General features: G+C 39.3%; 1 protein-coding gene and 1 pseudogene across 1 annotated transcript in view; one reads left to right on the top strand and one right to left on the bottom strand.

Annotated features, from left to right (window-relative positions):
• ATF2 (activating transcription factor 2) overlaps window positions 1-15,698 on the bottom strand; it is a 116,186-nt gene extending 100,488 nt beyond the window's left edge. Inside the window, exons 1-2 of the mRNA XM_006866660.1 lie at window positions 15,677-15,698; window positions 373-447 (exon numbers count right to left, since the gene is read on the bottom strand). Of these exons, the coding sequence (XP_006866722.1) occupies window positions 373-404 (32 nt within the window). The 5' untranslated portion in view covers window positions 405-447; window positions 15,677-15,698. The remainder of the gene's footprint in view (window positions 1-372; window positions 448-15,676) is intronic.
• On the top strand, window positions 8,906-10,938 carry LOC102836722 (annotated as a pseudogene).
• Window positions 15,699-27,441: the final 11,743 nt, after the last annotated feature.

Below are 27,441 nucleotides of genomic sequence, written 5' to 3' on the forward strand. Positions count from 1 at the left end.
AACAAGTTATATGAATTGTTGAATGTGAAACTGATGATGTGCCCTGTAAACTTTCACTCAATCCACAATAAAAACCTTAAATTAAAAAAAAAAACGAATATAGCATTTTTTACAAAATCTACTTGCCATATGAACATTTTTTCACAGACGATTGCACATGACTAGTAGTATTTGAAACTCAAGGAATACAGTAAAATGAATTCTAATCTCTAGTTCATCATTTAAAAATATAATAGAAGTATCATATAAACTACACATAGATGTTTTATTATTTGTGAATAAACAACACTAAAATACATATCTAGAAACAAAAGATGAAAATTTTTATAACTGAAAATATGAAAAATGACTAAAATTACTATGCATATGTACCTGGCAGAATTCACACGTAACTTGAATTTCATAAGTTGAATAACTTATCACATCCTCGTTTTCACGGCAAGAATACTGAAAAAAAGAAAGTGGTTTCACAGTTAGAAATCATTTTGAAACAGTATGAAATATATACACTCAAATAATTACTGTATTACCCTGTGATTATTCAAAAACTCAGTTTCAACTAGCTCTATAGACACTGACCTTTTAAAAATACATATCATGGTCATTTGTAGTTCTCTATGAAGTTAGTCCAGAAGATCATAGGTTCTTTCAGGTTATATTTTTGATCATGTACCTCATTTATTCTCTTTATCTACTCAAACTAAAAATGAGGAGACTGAGGTCCCAAAGGTAAAATGACTTACTCCAGTTAAAAAGTTAGAACAAGAATATTGTCTGTTTTTACTTAAATTGTGCTCTCCAGCTGTTATGCCTTATTATGAATATCAAGTGTTAGTCTTGTTACTCTACCAACTACACAAATTTTATGTAAACCATTGTTTTTGATAATACAGAAAGGTCTTTCTGAAAACTGGAACTTTTACAGAGCTATCAGACAAACTCATTAACAAAAAGAATCAAACATTTATGAAATGCCAGCAAAAAAAAGAGCCTAGAAGAGACTTTAAATGAGATAAATAGAAGAATATGGCAGAAATTAAATGACAAGCATATCTTATAACTGAAAATTGATATAAAAAATCTAATATCCCAAAAAAGAAAGGGTATCTGCTCAAGAAGCAGGCCAGGCAGGATGTTTGATAGGCAGCCCATTATGGATAGAATCAGAGTTAGGGCAGGGCAAGAAGGTGTCCTACACACACAGACACAGAATACACACACACATATATACATCTGCATACACGTACACATATACACACACACATATGCACATATACACATATATGTACACATACATACACACACACACACACATATATATGTGTATATATATTGCTCTGGTAGCGTAGTGGTTATGCATCGGGCTGTGAACCTCAAGGTCAACAGTTAAAAACTACCAACTGTTTCGCAGGAGAAAGATGAGGCTTTCTGCTCCCGTAAAGATTTACAGCCTCGGAAACCCTGTACAGGGTCGCTATGAGTCGGAACCGACTCCACAGCACACAGCCACCACCACCATGCTGTTATTAAGTGCTGTCGAGTCAGTTCCTACCCATAGTGACCAAAGAGAAACTGGTGAGCTTGAACCACCGATCGATCTTGTGGTTCAACCAACTTTGCAGTCCAGTGCATTAACCAAAAAAAAACACACCAGGACTACACACACACATATGGTGCTGTTTATATACTACAGCAAAAACTCTATTATGCTGCAAATACACACACACACACACACACACATATATGGTGCTGTTTATACTACAGTGCCATACTAGGAATACCTGTGTGTGTGTATTCCTGCAGGATAAGCACTAGACAGCTAACCAAATGGTCAGTAGTTCAAACCCATCAACTGCTCCTTGGAAACCCTGTACAGGGTTACTATGCACTGGAACTGACTCAATGGCACTAAACAACTACATATATATACATACACACACACACACCACACATACATGTTGTGATGCTGTAGGATAAGAACTGAACCACAAGGTTGGTTTGAACTGCAAGTCGGAGGTTCAAACTCACCAGCTGCTCCTTGGAAACCCTATACAGGGTCACTATGAGTTGGAATGACTCGACAGCACTTAACAAAACACACACACACACCTTATTGTTAGCTGTCAAAGAGTTTGTTCCAACTCACAGCAACCCTTTGTACAACAGCCACTTTCAGTTATTAATGGATGTTTATAACTGTTTCTTTTCATTTTGAGTTGTTATATCAGTAAAATGAAAATCCTCAAAGCTTTGTTCCATTTACATCATTAAGACAGACTCTAAACAACCCAGAAGTAAAGCGATCCACATATAGCCAGCCGATCTTTGACAAAGGGCCAAAACACATCAAATAGAGAAGAGACAGTCTCTTCAACAAATACTGCTGCAAAATTGGAAATCCACTTGCAGAAAATTGAAATAAGACCCATATCTCAAACCATATAAAAAACAAACTCAATGTAGCCTAAAGCCCTAAATGTAAAACCTAGAACTATAAAGACCATCAATGAAAAATAAAGAAAAGTTTAAGGGGCTCAGATTCATGGTATAAATACACTATCAAGCATAATTAAAAATACACAAACAGCAGAAGATAAAATAGATGACTGGGACCTCCTAAAAATTAGACACTTAAGTGCATCAAGATTGCAAACAAGTAAAAAGAGAGACCACAGATTGGGAAAATATTTTTTGCAATGATCTATCAGAGGAGGGACTAATCTCTAAAATTTACAGAAAATGACAACGTAAGACAACCACAAATAACCCAAGTAAAAAATGGGCAGAGGACATGAACAGACACTTTACTGAAGAAGATATTCAGGTGGACAACAAATATATGAAGAAATGTTTGTGATCATTAGCCACTGTTGTTGTTGTTAAGTGCCATTGAGTCAGTTCTGACATACAGCGACCCTGTATAGGGCTTCCAAGGAGTGGATGGTGAGCTTGAACCACCGACCTTGAGGCTCAAGCTGGTTTTGCAGTCCAGTACATTAACCCACAGTGCCACACCAGGACTCCATTGTTATTGTTGTTGAGTGCCGTCAAGTCGATTCCGACCCAAAGCGACCCTGTACAGGGTTTCCATGGAGTGACTGGTGAGCTTGAACCATAGACGCAAATCAAAACAAGGAGGTATCATCTCACCCCAGCATTAACAGCAAAGTGAAAAAAACAAACAGAAAACAACAAACACTGGTGAGGGTGTGGAGAGACTGGGACCCTCATATATTGCTACAGAGATTGTAAAATGGCGCAACCATTGTGGAAAAGGGTATGGTGCACCCTCAAAAAGCTGGAAACAGCAATACTGTATGATCCAGCAATTCTACTAGATATATATTCCCAAGAAATAAGAACCACACACGGAATATATGTAAGTACACCCATGATCATTCACTGCAGCACTATTCACAATAGTAAAAAGATAAGACAGCCTAAGTGCCCATCAATGGGAGGAATGGATAAACAAATGTTTGTACATATACAATGGAATACTTTGCAATAGTGAAGAAGAACAAGGAATCTGAGAAACACCTTATAACATGGATGAATATGGAGAACACTGTGCTGAGTGAAATTAGTCAATCAAAAAAGGGCAGATGTTGTATGAGACCACAACTGTAAAATTTTTCATGCTAAAAGGAGCATTCTTTGATGGTTACCAGTAGGAGGGAAGGGAAAGTAAATCCACTGGCTAGACAGTAGATAACATGTTAATTTGGGTGATGGGGAAGGCAATATATAACAAGAGGGAAGTTTGCAGAAGAATAATGGAGACAGGTGAAACACAGGGACGAAATGCAAGGATTAAAGGGGATAGAGGTAAATACTGTTACATACACAACCCTACAGCAGCAGTGTTCTACAGGTAGATACATGGACAGATACACAGACTGAGCAGGTGCATGAGGGAGGGTGAGAGTATAAGGGTTTGAAAGAGGATATTTGTACATAGGCATTTACCTTGCGGCAAATATACCTATGAAGGTGGTGGCGGAGCACACAGGGAACAATAATGAAAACTTCTTAGACATTACCAAATACCTCGAGGCAACAAACTGCTGGGCTTTGGAGCTCAGGACCATAGTCTCAGGGAACACCATGGTCAACTGTCGTAACATAGTCCACAAAGACAATGTCCTACATCTTACTTTGGTGAGTTATGACTGGGATCTTAAAAGCTCAAAAGCGGCCATCTAAGGGGCAACTAGTAGTCTCTCCATGTGCAGAAGAAAGAAGAGTGATGAAAACTGAAGATGCTTGGACTCAATTAGTCCAGTGGAACACGTGAACACCAATCTCTATAACACTCTGGATAGCGTGAGTGAAAATGTGGAACAAAGCCCAAAATTACAAATAAAAACAAAATGGGCTTACTGCTAAGAAAGAGACTGGAGGAACCCGAAACTATAATCCTTGACCATCCTTCACGTCGAGAAAAGAACTTACCCTAGTAGCCCAATCTTCAACCAACTGGTAGACAGGATTATGTTGTTGTCAAGTGCCATCGAATTGATTCCAACCCATAGCGACCGTGTATAGGGTTCCCAAGCAGCTGGTGAGCTTGAACCACTGACCTTGCTATTCAAACGACTTGCAGTTTGACGCATTAGCTCACAGTGTCACACCAGGACTCCAGATAGGAATATAGAGGGAACAATACTAGCAAGACATACTCTCCATGGAATGATCAACCATTCAAAATCAAAAGGACACAGTTCAGAAGGGCTGGGAAGGAGGGTGGAATGGAAATAAGAACCATTAAGAAGGAAATGGAATCACTGTTGTTACATGGAAGGGTTTGTAACCATTGAGATGAAACAAACTATATGATTCGCTGAATGTAAAACTGATCTCAATTGACTCAATTCACAACAAAAACTTCAAAAAACAAAAGATAAGACTCTGAGGAAGCAGCTCTTCTCTAGTCATATTTCCAGTGCCTTTCAACCTGAGGGATTATTCATCTTCTAGCACTATGAGGTGCTATTCAATAGATTTTCGGTGGTTAATTTTTCAGTAGCAAACCACCTCATCCTTCTTCCTAGTCTGTCTTGATCTGGAAGCTTCACTGAAACCTGTCCATGATGGGTGATCCTGCTGGTATTTGAAATACCAGTGGCATATAGTTTTCACTATCAAATACAAACCACAAGATTACAACAAACTGATAGACAATTGGTATGTGGGTATATGTAAATATATGTATGTTGCTGTTTTTGTTGGTAAGTGCTGTTGAGTTGTTTCCAATTCATATTGACGCTGTACTACAGGGGTTTCAAGGAATGGCTGGTGGGTTTGAACTGTCAACCTTGACGTTAGCAGTCCAGTGTTTATCTTACAGTGCCACATCAGGGTTTCATGTATATGTGTGTGTGTTTATAAATACATACATGTTCTTGTATGTGCATACACATTATATAGGCATACACACATATGGAGTTCTGAGTGGCGCTACAGGATAAGCACTGGATTGCTAACTGTCCAGTTAGTACCAGTTTGTACTGCTAATCCAGTAGTTAGAAGTCCAGTGCATATACACACACATATAGACATGAAATCCTGGTGTGGCACTTACTGTAGGACAAGCATGGACTGCTGACTGCAAGGTCGGCAGTTCAAACCCACTAGCCACTCACAGGTTCACGAAAAGTCAGAGAAGACTTAACTGCAACTTAACAACAATCACAACTGGAACCGACTTGACAATCAACTTAATACACAAACACACACATGCACACATATATACACATACACATGAGAAAGGTCTCAAAAAGTTAGTGGAAAAATTTCCCCATTTTTTCATTCCATTTTTCCATGAACCTTTTGAACCCCTCTCATCCACAGAATGAATCCATAGTAGAAGATGAGATTTGGAGACACTGGTGTGAAGTCATGGCTTTTAATATAAATAAATAAGGATACAGATATTAATGTTATTAATTAAATATAATATTGATGTATATGTAGGCATATGTTGTTGCTGCTGTTAAGTGCCATCTGACTCATAGTGACCCTGTATAGGGTTTCTAAAGAGCAGCTGGTAAGAACCGACTCCAGGGGATATAACCACAACCACCACCATACTTACATAGTTTCAGTATCTCCTCCTGAAAAATACTTTTTAATTAGCCAAGATAAGAGAGTAAATTTAAAGTACACAAGTCTGGCAAATAACACCTAAATCAAGCGACCAAGTTAATGTTGTTGTTAAGTGTCATCAAGTCGGTTCTGACTCATAGCGATGGTGTATAGGGTTTCCAAAACTTTAAATCGTCACGGAAACAGAAAGCCTCATCTTTCTCCCAAGGAGCAGCTGGCAGTCTCCAACTATGGACCTTGTGGTTCCCAGTCCCATGTTTATCCTACAGAGCCATGGGACTCCCAAGTTAATATTGTTGCTGTTGTTAGGTGCCATTGAGTTGGTACCGACTCATAGAGAACCTATATGTAATAGAAAAAAACACTGCCTGGTCTTGCACCAACCTCACAATCATTGCTACTTTTGAGCCCATCGCTACTATCACTGTGCTAATCCATCTTATTGGATGTCTTCCTCTTTATCTCTGACCCTCCATTTTATCAAACATGATCTCCTTCTTCAGGGACTGGTCTGTCCTGACTATAATTCCAAAGTATGAGAGATGAAGTCTAGTCATCCTGGCTTCCAGGGAGCATTCTGGCTATACTTCTTTCAACACAGACTGGTTTGTTCTTTTGGCAGTCCATGGTACTTTTAATATTCTCCTCTAACACCATAGCTCAAATGCATGAATTCTTCTATGGTCTTCCTTATTCACAGTTCAACTTTAGCATGCATATAAGGTTACTGAAAATATCATGGTTTGAGTTAGGCACACCTTAGTCCTCAAACATCTTTGCCCTTGAACACTTTAAAGAGGTCTTATGCAGCAGATTTGCATAACATAATATGTCATTTTATTTCTTGACTGCTGCTTCCTTGAGTACTGATGGTTGATCCAAACAAAATGAAGTCTCTGACACCTTCAGTCTTTTCCCCCACTTATCATGATGTTATTTATTGGTCCAGTGGTGAGGATTTTTGTTTTCTTTACATTAAGAGGCATACCCTTACTGAAGGCTGTGGTCTTTGATCTAGATCAGTAAGCATTTTAAGTCCTCTTTACTATCAGCAAGCAAGGCTGTATCATCTGCATATCTCAGGTTGTTAATGAGTCTTCTTCCAATCCTGATGCTATAGTGTTCTTCATATAACCCAACTTCTCAGATTATTTGCTCAGCATACAGAATGAATAAGTATGGTGACAGAAAACAACCCTGAAGCACACCTTTCCTAATTTTAAACCATTCAGTGAACCCTTGTTCTATTTAACAACTGCTCCTTGGTCTATGTACGGGTTCATCATGACCACAATTAAAGTGTTCAGCAATACTAAAAAATCATGTGCCTCTGATAGGGTATAACGAGAAGGACACAGACTCACTTCTATGATAATCATGCCAAAGATACATAATCTGAATCGAATTGCTCACTGGAATCACATTATTATATGAAATGTTGTTGTTGTTAAGTGGTGTTGAGTTGGTTCCAATTCAGAGATCCTGTATAGGGTTTCCAAGGAGCAGCCGGTGAGTTTGAACCACAGACCTTGAAGTTTAAACTGATCTTGTGGCCCAGTGCTTATCTATCTCCAAATTGAGATGCTGTTAAGTGCTGACTAGTCAGTTCAAACTCATAGCGACCCTATATAGGGTTTCCAAGGCCTTAAATCTTTGTGTAGCAGAAAACCTTATCTTTCTCCTGTGGAGCAACTGTTGAGCTTGAACTCTGGCATGTTGTGGTTCACAATCCAGTGCTTATTATATGGAGTCACCGCACTCTCCAAATGTTGTTGCTGTTAAGTGCCATCAAGTCAGTTCCAACTCATACCAACCCTGCACAGGGTTTCTGAGGAGTTTGAACTGCTAACTGTGTGGCTCAAAGTCCAGTGTTGATCCTCAGTGCCACACCAGAAGTCCACGCTCCCCATAGTTCTATAAAACAACTGGTCTATAATCTTCAAAAGTGCTAAAGTTTCCAAAGTTAAGATTGAGGAACTGTTTCAAATTTTAAGACTGACAGGAAATGATGACTAACTGCAATGCAAGATTCTAGACTGGATACCTTTGTCATAAAGGGCGTTATAGGGACAACTGGCAAAACTTAAATATGACCTGCAAATTGGATGATACTATATCAGTGTTAGGAGTCCTGGTGTGGCGCTGTTGGTTAATGTGCTAAATTGTAAAAGTCAGCTTGGACCAAAGGGCCAGCGGTTCAAGCTCACCAGATGCTCCTTGGAAACTCTGTACAGGGTGACTATGAGTCAGATGCCGACTAGATGACACTTAGTAACAAGTAAGTAACAATATATCAATGTTAATTTTCTGATTTTCATAGTTATACTATGGAATGTCTTGTAGAAAATAAATTATTTGAGGATGATGGGGCTTCATCATAAATTTACTTTTTAAGATTTTGAATTTAAAAATATTAAAAAGTGGTCATTTTGCAGGCGGCTGTCACGGGGACTGGAAGTGGGCACTGTGGCACCAGGGCTTGGAGGCAGGATGGGAGCATGGCGAGTTGCAGCCAGCTAGGTCTTGACTCCACTAACCGGGACTCCAAGTGACCTAGAGCTGGGACTTTATGCAGCACAAAGAAATGTAGCTCTGTGACTTGTAATGTGAAGCATGTGGACAGGCTCACGCCACGTCATTTAGGTGCTAAGAGATGGCATGTATGGGGCTCAGTCTGGCCTGAGAATCGGGTGCTGCTGGCACTGGAAGAGTCGATTCTGACACCCGGGCTCCTGCTTTGAACGGGCCTTCACGTTCAGCCACCTCAGTCCAATGACTACGCAAAACCATTTCTTTTCTTTTAATGATGGGTATTGGGAAGAACACTACATCTAAGTCAATGGAGGTTGGGAGTTCCACAGAAGGCAAATAATGAAGATGAGGTGAAACACTCTTCTGGTGGTGATAAACGGAGGTGCCGCATCCAGCAGAAAACAGGACAGTGAAGACACCGAGCTCATTTGGCCACAAATGGCAATTTATACCACCAAAAATGGCATCGCAGAAAAGAGCTCTCTTGCAGAGACCCTGGATAGCACCGGCAGTTTAGACTCCCAGTGATCAGACATGATTTACACCACAGATGATGTTCCTCCCTGGTACCTGCGCATAGTTCTGGGGTTACAGCACTACTGGACCTGCTTCAGCAGCGCAATCACAGTACCTTTCCTGCTGGCTGAAACCATGTGTGTGGGGTATGACCAGTAGGCCACCAGCCAGCTCATTGGGACCACCTATCTTCTTCTGTGTGGGAATCACAAACTTGTTACAGATGACATTTGGGTGCAGGTTACCATTTCAGGCCAGTGCTTTTGCATTTTTGGCCCCTGCTCAAGTCATCCTGTTTTTAGTTTTATGGAAACGTAACGCCACAGATGTGTCCATCGCCACTAGAGCCGCAGAACGGTTGTTGCACACTGAGCATGTCTGGTACCCCGAGATCCTAGAGATCCAAGGGGCCATCATGATGCTCTCCTTGACAGAGGTGGTCATTGGCTTCCTAGGCCTGCCCAGGGCTCTGCTGAAGTACATTGGACTGCTGACCATCACACCCATAGTAGCCCTCATCGATTTCTCTGGTTTTCAGGCAGCGGGAGAGCGAGCAGGGAAGCACTGGGGTATCGCCATGCTGACACTTTTTCTAGTGTTACTGTTTTCTCAATATGCCAGAAATGTTACGTTCCCTCCCTCAATATACAAACCCAAGAAAGGATGGACTACATACATGTTACAGCTTTTCAAAATGTTCCCTATAATCCTGGCCATCATGGTGTGGCTGCTCTGCTTCATCTTCACAGTGACAGACATCTTCCCTCCTGACAGCACAAAGCATGGCTTTTACACCTGCACAGAAACCAGGTAAGGCATGCTGCTGGTGACCCCATGGTTCAAGGTCCTGTACCCACTTCGATGAGCTTCAGATTTGAGAGTCCAACAGCTTTGACCATCCCAAATATCGTGCAGAAGAGGGCTCCTGGCACAGGATCGGGAAGGGATGTGAAGAGTCTGCCCACCATCTCTGTTGCCGGTGTCATTGGTATGCTGAGCGCTGTTGTGGCCAGCATCATCGAGTCCGTCAGTGACTACTATGCCTGCATGCAGCTGTCCTGTGCCCCGCCACCTCCCATGCATGCTATAAACAGGGGGATTTTCGTGGAAGGGCTCTCCTGTGTCCTTGAAGGTGTCTTTGGAACTGGGAATGGTTCAACTTCCTCCAGTCCCATCACTAGAGTGCTGGGAATTACTAAGGTGGGCAGCCTCCGAGTGATAGAGTATGGGGTGGCCCTGATGTTGGCACCGGGCATGGTAGCGAAGTTCAGCGCCCTCTTCACATCCCTTCCCGATCCTGTGTGGACAGCCTTCTTCTGCACTATATTGGGATGGTCAAAGCTGTTGGACTCTCAAATCTGTAGCTCATCGATTTAAATTCCTCCTGGAATCTCTTTGTGCTTGGATTTTCTATCTTCTTTGGACTCATCCTTTCAAGTTACCTCAGCTAGAGCAGCTAGAACCCTGTAGTAACAGGGATAACAGGGATCAATCAAGTGTTGAACGTTCTTCTCACAACTGCTGTTTGTAGGAGGCTGCGTGGCTCTTATTTTGGATAATACCATCCCAGGTACACCAAAGGAAAGATGAATCAGGAAGAAGAAGGGCGTCGGAAAAGGGAACAAGTCACTTGATGTCATGGAGTCCTATGATTTGCCATTTGGTTGTGTCTCTTCATCCCTCGGCATCCACACCCTCCAGCCGCTGCAGAATTGCTGTGTTTCCAGTGTTGTCATTTTACTGACAGTTCCAATTACTATATTTTGCTTTGTTTGTTTATGACAACTTTTGCTTGATGCATTAATGCATTTACTGACTGTTCTTAAAACAGTAGGGATGACTTCATTTTCCTTGAGTTTTTTGACTGACTTTCTGGGATTTTTGTTATAGTTTTGTTTTTTTATTTTGCAGACCAAGGGTATCTGAGATGGGGTTGTTTTTATGAGATGTGTAATTCTTTTATGGAGTTTTTAAAAAGAATTTTCATATTGTTTTTCAAACATGGTTTCATTAAGCATTTAAGTATTTTTAAATATATGTAATATTTGGACCAGATGTTGTGAATAATAGTAGAGACAAAGCTATTTTGTTCTGTATTTTTAAAACTGTTCCATACAAATAAAAGCTCTGTTGGACACCAGAAAAAAAAAACTTAACAAGGAAAAATTTCAGTTGCATCTAAATAATATCTATTGAAGTAATTTGTTATATAATGATTGTATAATTAGCATCATACCCTACAAAATATATCAGTTTTCTACTTGCTCCCCATTTATAATTTCCACATTATAAAATAGGTTAAATAAAATCATACTCTAGTGGAACAATTTCCATATTTGAATAAATACGACTCAGTGGATCCTATCAGATAAATAATTGTTTGATACTATCCACTAAGTCTTTATTATGAAATGTGGGTCAAATCTGTTAAGCAAAATAGATGATTCTAAGCTACAGTATCAGTAGTCCAATGCTATTTTAAATTCTATTATTCAAATGATTCTGCTAATAGAAACATTTGTTTTCCTACATCTCTAACAAAGATAAACAAAAAGGAAACCAACAGACTTTACAGAAATTAGACACATAAATTGTTTAAAAAGAGGGAGAACGTAAATCAACTTCTGGTGACTAACTTCAGAAAGCTCTAGATTCTAAAGTGAAAATTTGACTGACTCTCTAGTTGGTTGTTGTTACTGTTAAGTGCAGTTGAGTCAATTCCAACTCAAAGCAACCTATTGAAAGTGCCATGGGCTGCCAAAACAACCAACAGATCTGTTTTGGAAGAAGTGCAACCAGAATGCTCCTTGGAGGCCAGGATGACCAAACTTCGTCTCTCATACTTCAGACATATTGTTAGGAGGGACCAGTTTCTGGAGAAGAATATCATGTTTGGTAAGGTGGAGGGTCAGAGGAAAAGAGGAAGACTCCCAGCGAGATGGATTGGCAAAGTGGCACATCAATGGGCTCAAGCGTGGCAACAATTGTGAGGTGAGGCTGGCCCAGGGTTGGGCAGTGTTTCGTTCTGTTGTGCATAGAGTCATTATGCATCAGTACCAACTCTATGGCACCTAATAACAACAACAACAAAGAGTGGCTAATGAGTTTGAATTGCCAACCTTTTATTTGGCAGTCTAGTGCTTATCCTACAGTACTACAGAGAACTACAAATGTTATATATAACCTTTTATTTCTAAAGCATGCAGTCACCCGTCCTCATGAGCTTCTTGGCCAGCAGAGAGAATCAACCCATATCGGATACTATGTCTCCATAGTTTTCTTCTCTTTGAGTCCAGCCCATCTTAGTTTTTCCTTATTTTGTTTTTCTTTTATTTATCCTTCCTTTCTTCACTTTCCTTTTTTCTTGTTTCTTTTCTTTCCCTCCTTTTATTTTTTTCCCCTCCTGATTTTTCTTTACTATTCTTATCTCTTTCTCTTTTCTTCTTCCTTCTCCCTAGTATTAATTACTGTGTTTTTTTGTTTTATTTCCCGTTTTAAGTTCCTTCTTTTTTCTCTTTTTGTGGTTAGTGTTGTATGTTATCAAAGTAGTTCCAACTCATAATGACACTGTATAGGGTTTGAACTGCTGATTTTATGGTTAGCCATCCAGTGCTTATCTTACAGTACCATATTAGGACTTCTTTTACTCTGTTTAGTTATTATATCCTTTTTTCTTGCTGCTGCCTGTTAATTGCTTCTCTTGTTTCTTTTCTCCTTTATTATTATTTATTTATTGCTGTTGTTTTGTCCTTTGTCTGTGTATGTGTTTTCTTCTGGCCCTTCCCAACAGAAGATAGCAGCTGTGCCCATGCCACTTACCCACAATGCCCTCACTGCAGTTCCACCTACTACACAAGGCTCATAAACCAGCTCCTGCACAGCCTGATCACTGTTAGGTAGTGGCCCGCACCAGCCAAATCCATCCTGAACTGTGCTACAAAAAGAGTGAACAGAGAACTATGCACAAACTTCCATCCTCTATCTCACCCACCATGAGGCAGGTGGTAAATGCCTAAGACTACACCACGATACAATCAACAATTAAATAAAATGCCACCACAATGTTTCAAAGACAACAGACAATTTCAGTTCATACACAGAAACAATTCGGAGTAACTCAAAACAACTGACCAAAATGCAGAGCCAGAAAACACTTTCCAAAGAAGAAATGGTAGTGGAACTACCTGATAAACAATTCAAAGGAATGGTATTTAGTTAGGTACCTTCAATGGGTTGAGAGAAAGATCAAATAAGTTACAGATGAAAGCAAACAGAACACGGAAGAAATTTTAGAACAATTCAGGAAAACACTCTAAGAACAAACTGACGAAATAAATAAAGTAATGATAATAATAATAAAACAAATACCTACAAATAGAAATACCAAAGATCATTAACTTTTCAGAAATGGATAATTCAGTGAAAGGGCAAAGGAATAGATTTAAATCAGTGGAAATCTAAATTCATGAACCTGAGAACAATCCCCTCATTATTCGTCTGCTAGAAGAACAATCAGAAATTGTTCTTAAGAAAAAGACTTAAGAATTATGTTGGACATCATCAAGAGGAACAATTTATAAGTGATCAGAATTCCCGAAAAGAAGAATTAAAAAATAAAATTCACACAAAGAAAAGTGTTAAAGAATTGCTGGAAGAAAATTTCTCTAATATCATTAAATACAAGAGGATAAGTATTCAGGAAGCTGAACAAACCTCAAACAGCACAGACCCCAAAAGAAAATCATCAAGATTTATTATAACCAAACTTTTCAAAACCAAAGACAAAGAAAGAGTTCTAAGAGCAACTTGGGAAAAACAAGAAGTTACCTACAAAGGGAAACCAATAAGACTAAACTCTGATTTCTCAGTAAAAACTACGTAGGCAAAAAGTAAATGGGATGACATAAAATATTGGAAGAAAAAAATTGCCAGTCAAGAATCATATATCCAGCAAAATTGTCCCTCAAATATAAGGGCATATTTAGACTATTTCCAGGTATACAGAAATGAAAGGGATTTGTAATTACTAGATCAACTTTATAAAAAAGGTAATTCTTTGGACAGAAAACAACAACTGACAACCTGAGATTAACATATGTGGCATCACCACCCCTAAGTCAACCCAGATATAGAAGTAGCCAAGGTAAAACGAATCTATGGAACTGAAAATAGGGAGCCAGAGATATCAATTTGTAATGAAAACAAGAAAGCAAAAAGAGGAAACAGTGTACTTCCAAAAGGTGAGGCGTCAAGTTGATTTCAAGACAGAACAAACTGTTTTAAACTTAAGAAGAATTCGTTGGCTAGAGGGTAGACACATGTTAACATGGGTAAAAGGAGCTGGCAGAATGATGAAGGCATGGGAAGACACGGGGAGAAATGTAAGAGTTAAAGACAACAGAGGTAAATACTGGTATGTACACAATCCTGCAATAAGGGTGATCTACGACAGATGCAAGAATGGATAAGCAGGCTGAACAGGTGTGGGAAGGAAAGTAGGAGTGTACTCACACATATATAAAGGTTTGACAGAGGCTATTTGTATAGGGGTATTTACCTTTGCTGCAAACATCCATGAATGTGGTAGAGTATACAGAGGGTAAAGTTACAGAAACTTCTTATTATTACCAAACACCTTGGGGGCTCAGGATCATAGTATTGGAGACATCATGGTCAACTGGCATAACCTTGTCCACAAAAACCGTGTTCTATATCCTACTTTGGTGAGTAGCAACTGGGATCTTCAAAACTCATGAGTGACCATCTAAGGTGCAACTATCTGTTTCTCCCTGTCTGGAGGAAAAAAGAGTGAAGTGACAAAAATTGAAGGTACTTGAAATCAATTAGTTCAACAGGCTAATGGAACATATGAACATCAGTCTCCCTGACACCATAGGAACTAGATAGTGTCTGGCTACCACTACCAACTGCTCTAAAAGGGATCACATTTGAAGGTTCTGGTTTACAGTGGAAGAAAATGTGGAACAAAACTCAAAATCATAAACAAAGATCAGGCTTACTAGTTAAAGCGAGACTGGTGGTACCCTGAAACTATGGCCTTAGGTCACCCTTCAAGTCTAGAACAGAACACAATACTGTGGCTCAATTTTCAGCCAAGCAATAGAGTGGTATATAAGGAGGAAAACACTAGCAAAGTATTCAACATGATAGAATGGTCAGCCATTCAAGAGCAAAATGGCAGTATTTATCCAAGGATAAAGTTCAGAAGGGTTGGTAAAGAAAGAAGAATGAATATAAGAAACACAAGGAGGAAGTAGATAAGTAATGTTACATTAAGGGGATTGCAATCATTGAGATGAAACAAAGTGTATGATTGGTTGAACATAAAACTGATTATCTACTCTGTAAACCTTCACTTAATTCACAATAAAAAGTTAAAAAAGAACACTAGTATTCTGAGGACGAATATTTGGGAAATACCTGCTGAACTCAGTAACATTTAGAAGACAATCACCAAATAAAAAAGACATTTCTACATTAAAAATTTTAAATCTCTTACCTTTCTAGCTGGTGAGCCATGAGACTTATTCACTCTAGAAATTCCTCAGCTCCCAGCAAGTAAGCAGTGTTCCTTACATTTCCATTTAAGTATCCCTAGGACAAAGAATAGGCAAAAAAGAATGACCTCATTAACCCAGTGAAATCTAAATAGTTTCATGCAGTTCAATTCACTGGTGATGCTAATGGTTAAGTGCTAGATGGATAACTGAAAGGTCAGCAGTTCAAAACTAGCAGTTGCTCCACAGGACAAAAGACCTGGCAATCTTCTCCTATAAAGATTAAAAAACAGCAACCAAAAAGACTGCTGCCATCAAGTTGGTTTGCCATCAGTTTGATTGTCAATCGCACCTCATAGCAACTCTATAGATCAGAGCAGAACTATCCCACAAGGTTTCCAAGGCTGTAGTATTTACAGAAGCTAACTGCCATATCTTTGTCCTACAGAGCAACTGGTGGGTTCAAACTGCTAGTCTTTTGGTTAGCACCCAAGTGCGTTAGCCATAACACCACCAAATATCCCAGATAAAGATTACAACCCAGGAAACCCTATGAGACAGTTCTATTGTTACATGGGTTACTATAAGAAAGATCAACTTGACAACTATATCATAGTATCAGTTTTTAAAAATATTTCCCTTATATCTTTAAAAATGCATGTGAATCTTGCATTCTATCATTTAATAGAAATATTAAGGTTCCTTTCAAAGCTTCAATGCTCCAGGAAGATATTCTATTATGTGGTAAAGTTGTTAAGTTCCTAGCACATGGCTAACATTAGCAGAGGCACAATAGTATGAGGAGAGAAGTAGGGAAATGGAACCTTGGTGAAACATGGAAAAAGAAAAAATGAAGTTTTTGTTGTTGTTGTCGTTGTTTTAATCACAAGAGACACTGGGAGGTAGGAAATGATAGGTAATACATAGAATGTCACTACAGAGGCCATGCATTGAAATTCTGAGATTATAGATTTTGTTGTCAGTGCTATATCATTATGTAAGTCACAGTATCCAAGGTAAGATTGGGCAAGAACTTGGCAGAAAACTCAGTTACCAACTGCACTGAGAAAAGGCAATGATCCAGGAGGCAAGACAGTTAAGAGGGAAAGCCGACTTTACTATTACTTCAGGGCTGGGTTCCCACAGCCAGGCAGGCCACTTAAGAACTGGCAAATTTCCGTATTGCACAGACTGTTAGAAAGAGAGGTTACACTTTGAGTAAGGTTGGCTGAATAACTTTAATGTTTGAAACTTTAATGTCAATGCCAGAAGCTAGAAAAATTCTCATTTCAAACCTGGCAACAAAATTGTTTTATCTACAGACATTCTTTAAAGAAAAAAGGACCTGATAGGCCATTTAGTTATACAAATGAAAATGGGGACTATCAACAGAGCAGCAATTTCAAGAACAAATGGCTCTGTGGAATAATATAAAGGTACATATTTTCAAGGTAGAGACATATTTCTGAAAACTAGTATCTTCAATGAAATGTTTACTTTCTAAGTATGGTTTCAGTTTGTCCTAATTGTATGGCAATGTTTATATGCTTATTTCAGTAGTTGCTAACAACAGATCAAGAACACATACCCTAGAAAACATGAAAACAAGCTTCGCATCTTACCTTCAACCTCTGGTAAGGGCATCCAGAGTAAGCTATTCAGATAATTTGGCCTGTACTCCTTATGTTACACTTGCAAAGTTAGTCATCTAAGGTCCAAAAAATAAGAAATTTGCTTTTGTAGGTTTTTTGGGTTGTTGTTGTTGTGATTTTTCAGAAACTTCAAAGACACAGATGTAAGAAATTTCTTTCACCACCACCACTCTGCATTAGGAATCATGGTGTGGTGCTGTGGGTTAATGTGCTGGACTGCAAAGTTGGTTTGAACCACAAGGTTGGCAGTTCAAGCTAACCAATTGCTACCTGGAAACCCTATACAGGGTCATTATGGGTCAGAACCAACTCGATGACACTTAACAACAACAACACCCTGCGCTGAGATTGTTGTTTTTGTTATTAAGTGCCACTGAGTTGATTCCAACTCATAGTAACCCTGTATAGGGTATCAGAGGAGCAGCTGGTGGGTTTGAACTGCCGATCTTGTGATTTATAGTCCAGTGCTTATCCAACAGTGCCACACCAGGAGTTCTAACCTAGTGTATGTATATTTCTTCTATTTGGATATAACTGACCTGTGGGTAGGATCTCTACTGAAGAATACAAAGACTGCTATATGAAGTATACTGAAAAAAAGCAAATACAGTGCCCAGAAACAGGGCGGTAAGGGCAGACATTAGTGTGAAAGGAATTAATCCTCTCTTGGATATGGGCTAAGAAGAGTCAAACATGCTCAAGGGCAAGCGTGGATGGTAGAAAGAAAAACTGGCATATCTCCATGGGACAGGACCTATGCAGAAGGGGACAATCTTACAAGGTGGCAGCATTCAACCCAGGGTATGTGTATTACTAAGTGTACAATAAGGTTTTTCAAGGGATATTTGGGGATGATGATGATGTTACTTGTCAAGTTCATGCCAACTCATGGTGACCCCACATATACAGAACAGAATTGCTCATATGGTTTTCAAGGTGTATGGTATTTGGTGCTCCCTCAAGGTTCCTCTGGGTGGGTTAGAACCACCAATCTACCTTTCAACTACTAGATGAGTGGTTACTCAGGACAGTTTTAAGAAAGTACATTTCCCTACCTTCAAGTTCTTTTCTTAAAAACCCTGCTTTCCTAAAAACAATCTTACTATTGTCCCTATGCCCTCACTGTCCGACTTTTCAAAAAGAAGTCATACCTCTCACCCATTCTAAAACTTATTACAATGTATTGCTTCTAGTGGTTAAAAACTTTAAACAAAAGTTCTTAAACCTTCCAATAATAAATGTTATCATTAACCCTCCTTGCGATTTTCTCTGCCAAAGGCAAAGCATAACTTCTATTAAAGGCAAAGCATTTTGTCCTGTGTTTAGGAATATCTTGAATTCAGATATACTGCACAGTGTGTAAGGAACTCTGGTAGCACAATGTGCTAAGTACTGGGCTGCTAACCAAAAGGTCTGCAGTTGAAATGCACCAGACTTAAAAACAACAACAACAACAACAACAAAGGGGCAGTCTGCTTCTATGAAGATTTGAAGCCTTAGAAACCCTGTGAAGCTCTATTCTGTCCCATAATGTCACTCTGAGTTGAAAGTGACTTGGCAGCGGTGGCTTTGGGGGTTTTTGTTTGTGTGGTACGGTGTAATGACAAGAATCATAGCAATTTTCATTCAATGATTTTTATAACTTTCTTTCCCCAAATACTGTCTAAAAATGCACTGTCTTCATGGAAGAGTTCGTGAAAACAAGGGGGAAACCACTAAGCAACACTGTTTATATACACACACATTTGTTGAAAAGAAGTATGATCAATTAAAAAAAAAAAAGCTTTAAAATGAAAACAAAACAAAACAAAAACCCCCACTTGATCCAAGTAAAATTATTTTGGAGAAGAGGGAAGAATTTAAGAGTTTAATAATAAGGAACAATGAAAATTTCTAACTGCTGAAGATAAATTGAGTTTGTTCTTAAACAAATGATAGTGTCAAATCACTATGGTATTTGAGTACTTATGAGTGGTGTGAATATTTAGAAAAGCCAGAAATTACATTCTTTGAAGGTATTTAAACTTGTGTTAAGAAATTGAGAAATAAGTTTAGAAATACTCAAGAGTTCATAATTTATCATGTTTCTTTTCAGGAGTATATGAGTGTAGTAAAGGATAGATTGCCGTTCTTTATCCCAACTCTCCATCTGCCCTATGTACATTACATTACAGGATAAAAGGGACTTTATAGATGCGTGATTATCGATCCTATAAAGGATGTTGTTGTTGTGTGTTGGTTCCCACTCATTGTGACCCGGCACCGGGTTTCTGAGGTGGTAAGACTTACAGGAGCAGAAAGCCTCATCTTTTTCCCGAGGAATGGCTGGTAGTTTTGAACTGCCAACCTTAAGGTTAGCAGCCCGGTTCGTAACCACTACGCTACTAGAGCTCCTTTAAATCGGGATAGTATCTTGAATGATCTGAGTCTAAATACTTGAACCTGTAAGAGTGAAAACTAAGAATCTCCCCATCTCTGGCAGACTCAAGAGATGTCATCAGAGAGATTAAAAGCATGAGAGGAGCCTGAACCACCATTACTGAAAGTGGACACACAAAAAAGCATTCCAGCTTCTAAGAAAACAACCAGCCTTCCCGGCTGACAGCCAGTAAGAAAGATAGACTTCAGGTGAAGAACCTAAATTCAGCTAAAAACTGAATGAGCTTCAAACAGACTTCCCCAGAGACACTAATAATAAGGAATGTAGTAGCCCTGTCCACACTTTGATTTTAGCCTTGAGAGAGACCCTAAGGACCTAGCCTGAGTCCACCTAGACTTCTGCAGATCAAAAACTGTGAGATAAAAATTTGGTGTTGTTTAAGTATGTGGTAATTTGTTAAGCAATAGAAAACTAATACAGTGAACAAAAATTATAAAGTCTTATGTCCCAGTTTCAAAAGAAGCAGTACCTTATGAACATAAATTTTTCTCTATGTTATAATTACCTTCTTATATTTGGTAAAGCAACACAAATGCAAACTAAATAATCCCAGAGCTCATCCTGAATTGTATTGTGGTCATATTAACAGAAAATTTTAGAAACTGTTGCTGAGTTAATACTTCATTCACTTTACAAAGTTAAGGTATTAGGAAAATTTTAAATATCATTACTTCACTAAGAACCTCCCCAGTAGAAAATTAAAAAGGAATACACCATTTTGTAGCGCTGTGGAGTCCTGGTGTGGTGCTGTAGGATAAGCACTCAACCATAAGATTGATATGAACTGCAAGGCCAGTGGTTCAAACACATCAACTGATACTTGGAAACTCTACACAGTATGACTATGAGTTGGAATAGCCTGGAAGACACTTGACAACAAACAAGAAACAACTTTTAGGAACCAACTTCCCTAAAGCTACCAAATAGATGGTTGGTATACTACCTTCAAATTACATCAAAAGTATGTGTCACTAGGGGCCATGCTATATGAAGGTAAGTCAAAAAGTACTCTATAAAATCACAGAAACTTCTATTAAATAAAAATACCAAAACATGAAGCTATTGTTTCTTGATTTATCCTCCAACATAGGTCTATACTCTTCTGAAGGCAATGTTTCCATCTCTCTAACCCCAAGCCCAATACATCCCTCTGGTGAAGAATTCTGTCTCTTCAATTCACACCACATCAAAACAGTAGTTTGGCCAATCTGGAGGGAGACTCATGTTCCTTTTCAATGTTCTTTGAGTTCTGGAAACAAAAAGTTGTCTGAATGGGTAAGGTCATGGCTGTAAAGTGCATGGGGAGCAGGTGCATTGTTGAGATGGAAAAAAATTCCTCAGCAAAAGACTCCTGGCCTTTTTCCCACCAATACGGTTTTCCTTCTTCCTAACAAGTCCCCATCATAGTCCTGCATCCTTTGAGAAAATCTATCAAGTTGTACCCTTTGGAATCCCAAAACAGTCACCATAACCTTCTGAGCTGAGCTGACTTCTCTGTCATGAATTTAACGGGACCCATAGATTCCTTTAAAAGTAACTGTTTTCATTAGGAAACCCTCCCTCCCTTTTTTTTTGAAGGCAGCCTAACAAGACTAAGACAAGTGAATTACTGAGAAAACTTGGCTGCAGTCACCTACTGATGGCACAGACATGTTTAAACACATTTTGTTAGGAAAAGCTGTGCGAGTATGAACAAGAACCCTCGTAACAATACATTCTGACATACCCTAGTATTACTTCTCCACAGGAGAAAGATGAGGATCAGACATGATCCTGTAAAAATTTACAGTCTCATAAAATCTATACAAGGTTGCTATGAGACAGAATCAACTCGACAGCAGGGGATCTTGGTTTGGTGACAAGAGACAATGGAGATGCTCACTATCACCAGCCAAAACATAGGCCAGAGGCCAACTATGCAACAGGTCATCAATTGCTCATATCCAAGTTCAGGATGAAGGTGAAGAAAACTAAAACAAGTCCACAAGAGCAAAAACACAACACTGAGTACATCCCACCTGAATTTACGAACCATCTCAAGAAAAGATTTGACTCACTGAACACTAATGCCTTAAGTCCAGAGGTGTTGTGTAATGATATCAAGAACATCATACATGAAGAAAGCAAAAAGGGATTAAAAAGACAGAAAAACAAGAAAAGACAAAAGTAATGTCTGAAGAGATTCTGAAACTTACTTTGGAACAGAGAGTAGCTAAAGCAAAAGAAAAAAAAGTATGCAAAAGAGATAAACAGAAAATTTCAAAGGTTAACTCAAGAAGACAAACTATTATAATGAAATGTGCAAAGACATGGGCTAGAAAACCAATCGAGAAGAATATGTTCAGCATTTCTCAAAGTTACAATACTGAAGAATTACATAGTCAAAAGTAATACTGAATGACACAGGAAGCATCAAAAGAAGATGGAAGGAAAAAAAAAAGATAGATAGAAGGAATACACAGAGACTGTACCAAAAAGAACAGGTCAACTTTCAACACTTCAGAAAGTATCATATGACTAAGAACCAATGATACTGAAAGAAGTCCAAGCTCCACTGAAGGCATTAGTGAATAATAAGGTTTCAAGAACTGGACAGATTACCAATGGAAATGTCTTAATAAACTGATGCAGCACTGGAAATACTCAATAATCTATGCCAAGAAAGATTATTTGGAAGACAGCTACTTGTCAACCAACTGGAAGATATCCATATTTGTGTCTATTTCAAAGAAAGGTGACCCTAGATTCATTAATACCCCGAGCAAGTAAAATTTTGAAGATAATTAAAACATAAGTGCAGCAGTACATCCACAGAAAGCTGACAGAAATTCAAGCTGGATTCAGAAGAGGATGGAGAACTATGAGTATCATTGCTAAAGACAGATGGATCCTGGCTGAAAGCAGAGAATACCGGAGAGATGTAATGCAAAGGCATTGGACTGTGTGGATAACAGACTATGAATAACATTGCAAAGAATGGGAATTCCAGAACACTTAATTGTGCTCATGTGGAACCTGTTCACAAACCAAGAAGCAGTCATTAGAACAGAATAAGAGGATACTGTGAGGTTTATATTCAGGGAAAGTGTGTGTCAAGGGCGTACCCTTTCACCATTCTTATTCAATCTGTCAATCTGAAAAGCTGGGCTCTACTGAAAGCAAGATATTAGAGGAGGACTCATTAACAACCTGCAATATGCAAATGACACAACTTTGCTTGCTGAAAGCAAACTTAAAATATTTACTGATAAAGATCAAAGACTATAGTTTAGTTTGGACTGCATTTCAATATAAAGAAAACAAAAATCCTAACAACCATATCAATACACATCATGGTAAAGGGACAAAGATTGAAGTGGTCAAGAATTTCATTTTGCTTGGATCCATAATCAATGCTAATGAAAATAGCAGTCAAGAAAGCAAGCGCAGCATTGCATTTGGCAAATCTGTTGCAAAAGATCTCTTTAAAATACTAAACAGCAAAGAAATCACTTTGAGAACAAAAATGCTCCTGATCCAAGTCATTTTCAATCACCTCATGTGCATGTGAAAGTTAGACAATGAATCAGGAAGATGGAAGAAGAATAGATGCATTTGAATTATGGTGTTGGCACAGAATATTGAAAGAACCATGGAATATGCCAGAACAGTCAGAATAGTCCTTTGAAGTGAGGGCGGGTGAGATTTCCTCTGGCATATTTTAGACATGTCAGGAAGCACTACTCCCTGGAGCAAAATATGCTGCATAAAGTAAATGGTCATCGAAAAAGAGGCAGAGCCCCAAAGAGATGGATTGGCACGGTGGCTGCAACCATGGGCTCAAACATAACAAAAACTGCTAGGATGGCGCAGGATTGGGCAGTGGTTTATTTTATTCTCTTGTGTATAGTGCTAGGAGTCAAAATGACTTGATGGCACCTAACACCAACAAAAATGATACTACCTGACAGTTAAAAATTACATAAAGAGAACATGCAGCATTTGGGAAAAGTTCTTAGCCTCAGGCAATAGGTATAAGATAAACACAGAACTAAATTAAATTACTAACTATAACAATGAAAAGACTTTAAAGGTATATTTTAATTACAAAGAGCAGCATAACTAGCACTATATAAATTTTATGAGGACTGAATGAATATCCAATAATTGTGACTCAGTAGTTTTAAACAAGGAAGATTTTGATGGGCATGTTGTTTTAAATAAGACTCCAACTACTTTATCATCTCTAAGGAATTCGGTGGAGTCTTGGTGTGGGGCTATGGGTTAAAGCACCAGACTGCAAAGTTGGTTTGATCCGCAAGGTCAGAGGTTCAAATTCACCATTCGCTCCTTGGAAACCCTAGCAGAGTCACTGTAAGTCGGAACCAACTCAACAGCACTTAACAACAACAAAGAGCTCTGGTAGTGTAGTGTTACAAGTCGGGCTGCTATACCTCAAGATAAGCAGTTCGAAACTACCAGCCTTTCCGTGGGAGAAAGATGACGCTTTCTGCTCTCAAAAAAGATTTACAGCCTCAGAAACCCTATGCAGAGTCGCTATGAGTTGGAACCAACTCCACAGCACACAACCATTACCACCACGAATGACACTTCAATAAGAATATGACATCAAAAAGGAAGTGATAATTTATAGACAGATTTCATATTAGGAGAGCTTGAAGACAAAATGAGTGGAAACAGCACGCCTGGTGGGATTCTTTGCCTGCTCTACAATGATTCTCCAATTTAATTTATCAGCAGAGAACATATAAAACATTACAATCTAACTTTTCCAAACTACAAAAATTTAGGTAGAAAGAGGCATAGATGATTTTTTGAGAGTTAATGCTAGTTAGCTTGGAAAAGTGTGATGCATAGTTTACAATTTTTATGTGATACTCATGTCATTAAGTGATTCCGAGTCGGTTCCAACTCACAGCAACCCTGTATAGGGTTTCCAAGGAGCAGTTGGTGGGTTTGAACTGCTGACCTTGTGGTTCAAACCAACCTTATGGTCCGGTGCTTGTCCTACAGCACCACACCAGGACTCAAAGCTTCCAAATTCTAAATACTAATAAAAAGGTCCCTCAAATGATCTATTAAGTAGATAACACAATAAACTACTTCTACTGTTATCTTAGTTTAAAAATAAGCAATACATACTTAAATTAAAAAGAAAATTCAGGAAATTCTTGGTTACTTGATTTTTAATAAATACAATGTTCCAAATATGAAATAAATATTCTAATAAGGTACTGAAAGAGATGTCCAGAAAATTTAATAAGATTTATAGAAGGCATTATGTACCTTAAAAACACATACAAAAGTTCCGGAAAGCTCTTTCTGACAATATACAAAACTCCTAAATAGAATTACAACAATATCATAATCTAAATAATTTTAAAACAATAGTAATGGCATCCTCTCAAAGCAAGATTAAAGATTTCTTAGAAAGCCAACATGCTGCCATCTGGTCAATTCCAACTCATAGCAACCCTACAGGACAGAGTAGAACTGCCCCATAGGGTTTCCAGGCTGTAAATTTTTAGGTAAGCAAATCTTTAAAGACTGCCACAGCTTTATCATCCCACATAGCATATGGGTTTGAATTGGTTGTTATTAAGTGCCACAGAGTTGATTTCGACTCACAGGAACCCTGTATAGGGTTTTCAAGAGGTTTGAACCGATAGCCTTGTGGTCCCAATGCTACAGCAACACAACAGGACTCCTTCAAATTGGTTAGCAACCGAATATTAAACTACTGCACTACTGGGCTCCTTAGGAAGCAAACACACTACTGTAAATTTGCAAGATTCTTACAAATTGTATTACTAAGGCAAGGGTTCTTAATTATTAATTGTTCACAGCCTTAATGATCCGTGAACGTTTTCGATTCTGTGCAGAATGACATCTTAATTAAAAAAAAAAAAAAAGACTGTTCCTACGCTTTTGGAAGTAAAGTAGATGTCTTAAGTCAATGCGACAAATTTAAACACAAGACATAACTTACGTTATTTGTAATTTAGGGCATTTCATTCAATGTTGACTTCCTAGAAAACTCAAACTCAAACCCACTGCCAGGGAGTTGTAGGGATTCTAGGGACAGAGAACTGCCCCATCCATACAGGAAGCAGACTGCCACATCTTTCGCCCAAGGAGCAGGCAGGTGGTTGGTTCCAACAACCTACCTTTTGGTTAGCACCTGCACCACCAGGGCTCCTGATTTCTTAGACGTTTTATAAAGAAAGTATCACTTCTATAACTTTGGTACAATAGACCTTATCTAGCAGCTTTATGGCTATTTAAAGATGTAAACAAAACTGCTATTACTGACAATGGCAACGGTTATAAATTTCTTCAAACAGGGCAAAAAGTGTGCTCAGAGAAAACGTTTCTGTTTCTATTTCAAATACATACACTAAACTTATGCATTGTTAATCGTCTCCATAATTTAAAATCACTAATACACTGTAAGCTCACATTAATATTCTGGTATTAATTAACAGTCCAGTTTGGACCACAAGATCAGCGGTTCAAACCCACCAGATGCTCCTCAGAAGCCCATAGTACAGGGTCACTATGGGTCGGAACCGAGTCTACGGCTCTTAACAAGGTCCAGCAGAAGCAATCCTTTTTACTCCATCATATTCCCAGTAGTTTTACTCTTGGCCTTACCAAGATAATGCAATGGACTGCAAGGTCGGTTTGAACCGTAAGGTCGCGGTTCGAACTCATCAGTCGCTCCTCAGAAATGCTATACAGGGTCGCTATGAGTCGGAACCAATTCGACAGCACACAACCACCACCACCATCAAGAGTGACAGAGGAGCCCTACAGGGTCGGCATGAAGCGGAATCGACCTGACGGCGATGGGTATCAGACAGACGTTTTTCTACTACCTGTTGTTAACTGCCGTCGAGTCGGTTCAGACTCATAGCGACCCTGTATAGGGTTTCCGAGGATCTAGGGGCACAAAAGTAATCCCTAGCTCCTCAGGCCTCTCCTCTCCATCTAGCGAGTTTAGAAAACACACTCTCGCCCCTGGTCCCTAGGGCACTGACGAAATGCACACGTTTTTCCCCTACCCAAGCTCCGCTGTCCACCCCAGAAGGTATAAAACGGGGGGAAATGCCAGAATCAACCTGCACTCACATCTCAGCCCGGCCTCATCGGGGAAAAACTGGGAGCGTGCGGGTGGCAAAAGGACGGAAAGGCCGGGCCTTGGAACTCCCAGGTTCACCATGCCATTCTCTCCATCAAGTTTCACCGCAGCCAGGGACCCTGGCCCTATTTTCTGTTGCATACCCTGACCCATTCACCACCCCAAACACCAGAGTCCCCGATCAGTTGGGTTCTAGGGAAGGAGACTAGACCCGACCCTCTTACTGCTCAAGCTAAGGACTGATAGATAAGGGGGTCTCCCTCGCCCTCTGCAGTTCCGACAGGCCTGAGCTGGCTGAAGGGGAGATAAAACACTGGGAGGGGTCTGAGACAAGCCGTTATTCTTTTTTCTTCTTCGTTACGAAAGCGCGCGAGCGGGGAGGGGCCGAAACAACCAACACCAGTTACCTAACGGGCCGGCCGGGCCGGTCAGCCTCCTGAAGCCGACGCCGGCAGGCAGCTGAGGTGGCAGCACGGCCACAGTCGCCCCGAAGGCTAGGGACCAAGGCAGGGGCGTCCGAGGTGATGGAAGCGG

This window comes from Chrysochloris asiatica, unplaced genomic scaffold (genome assembly GCF_000296735.1).
Source record: "Chrysochloris asiatica unplaced genomic scaffold, ChrAsi1.0 scaffold00094, whole genome shotgun sequence".
Lineage (NCBI taxonomy): Eukaryota > Metazoa > Chordata > Mammalia > Afrosoricida > Chrysochloridae > Chrysochloris > Chrysochloris asiatica.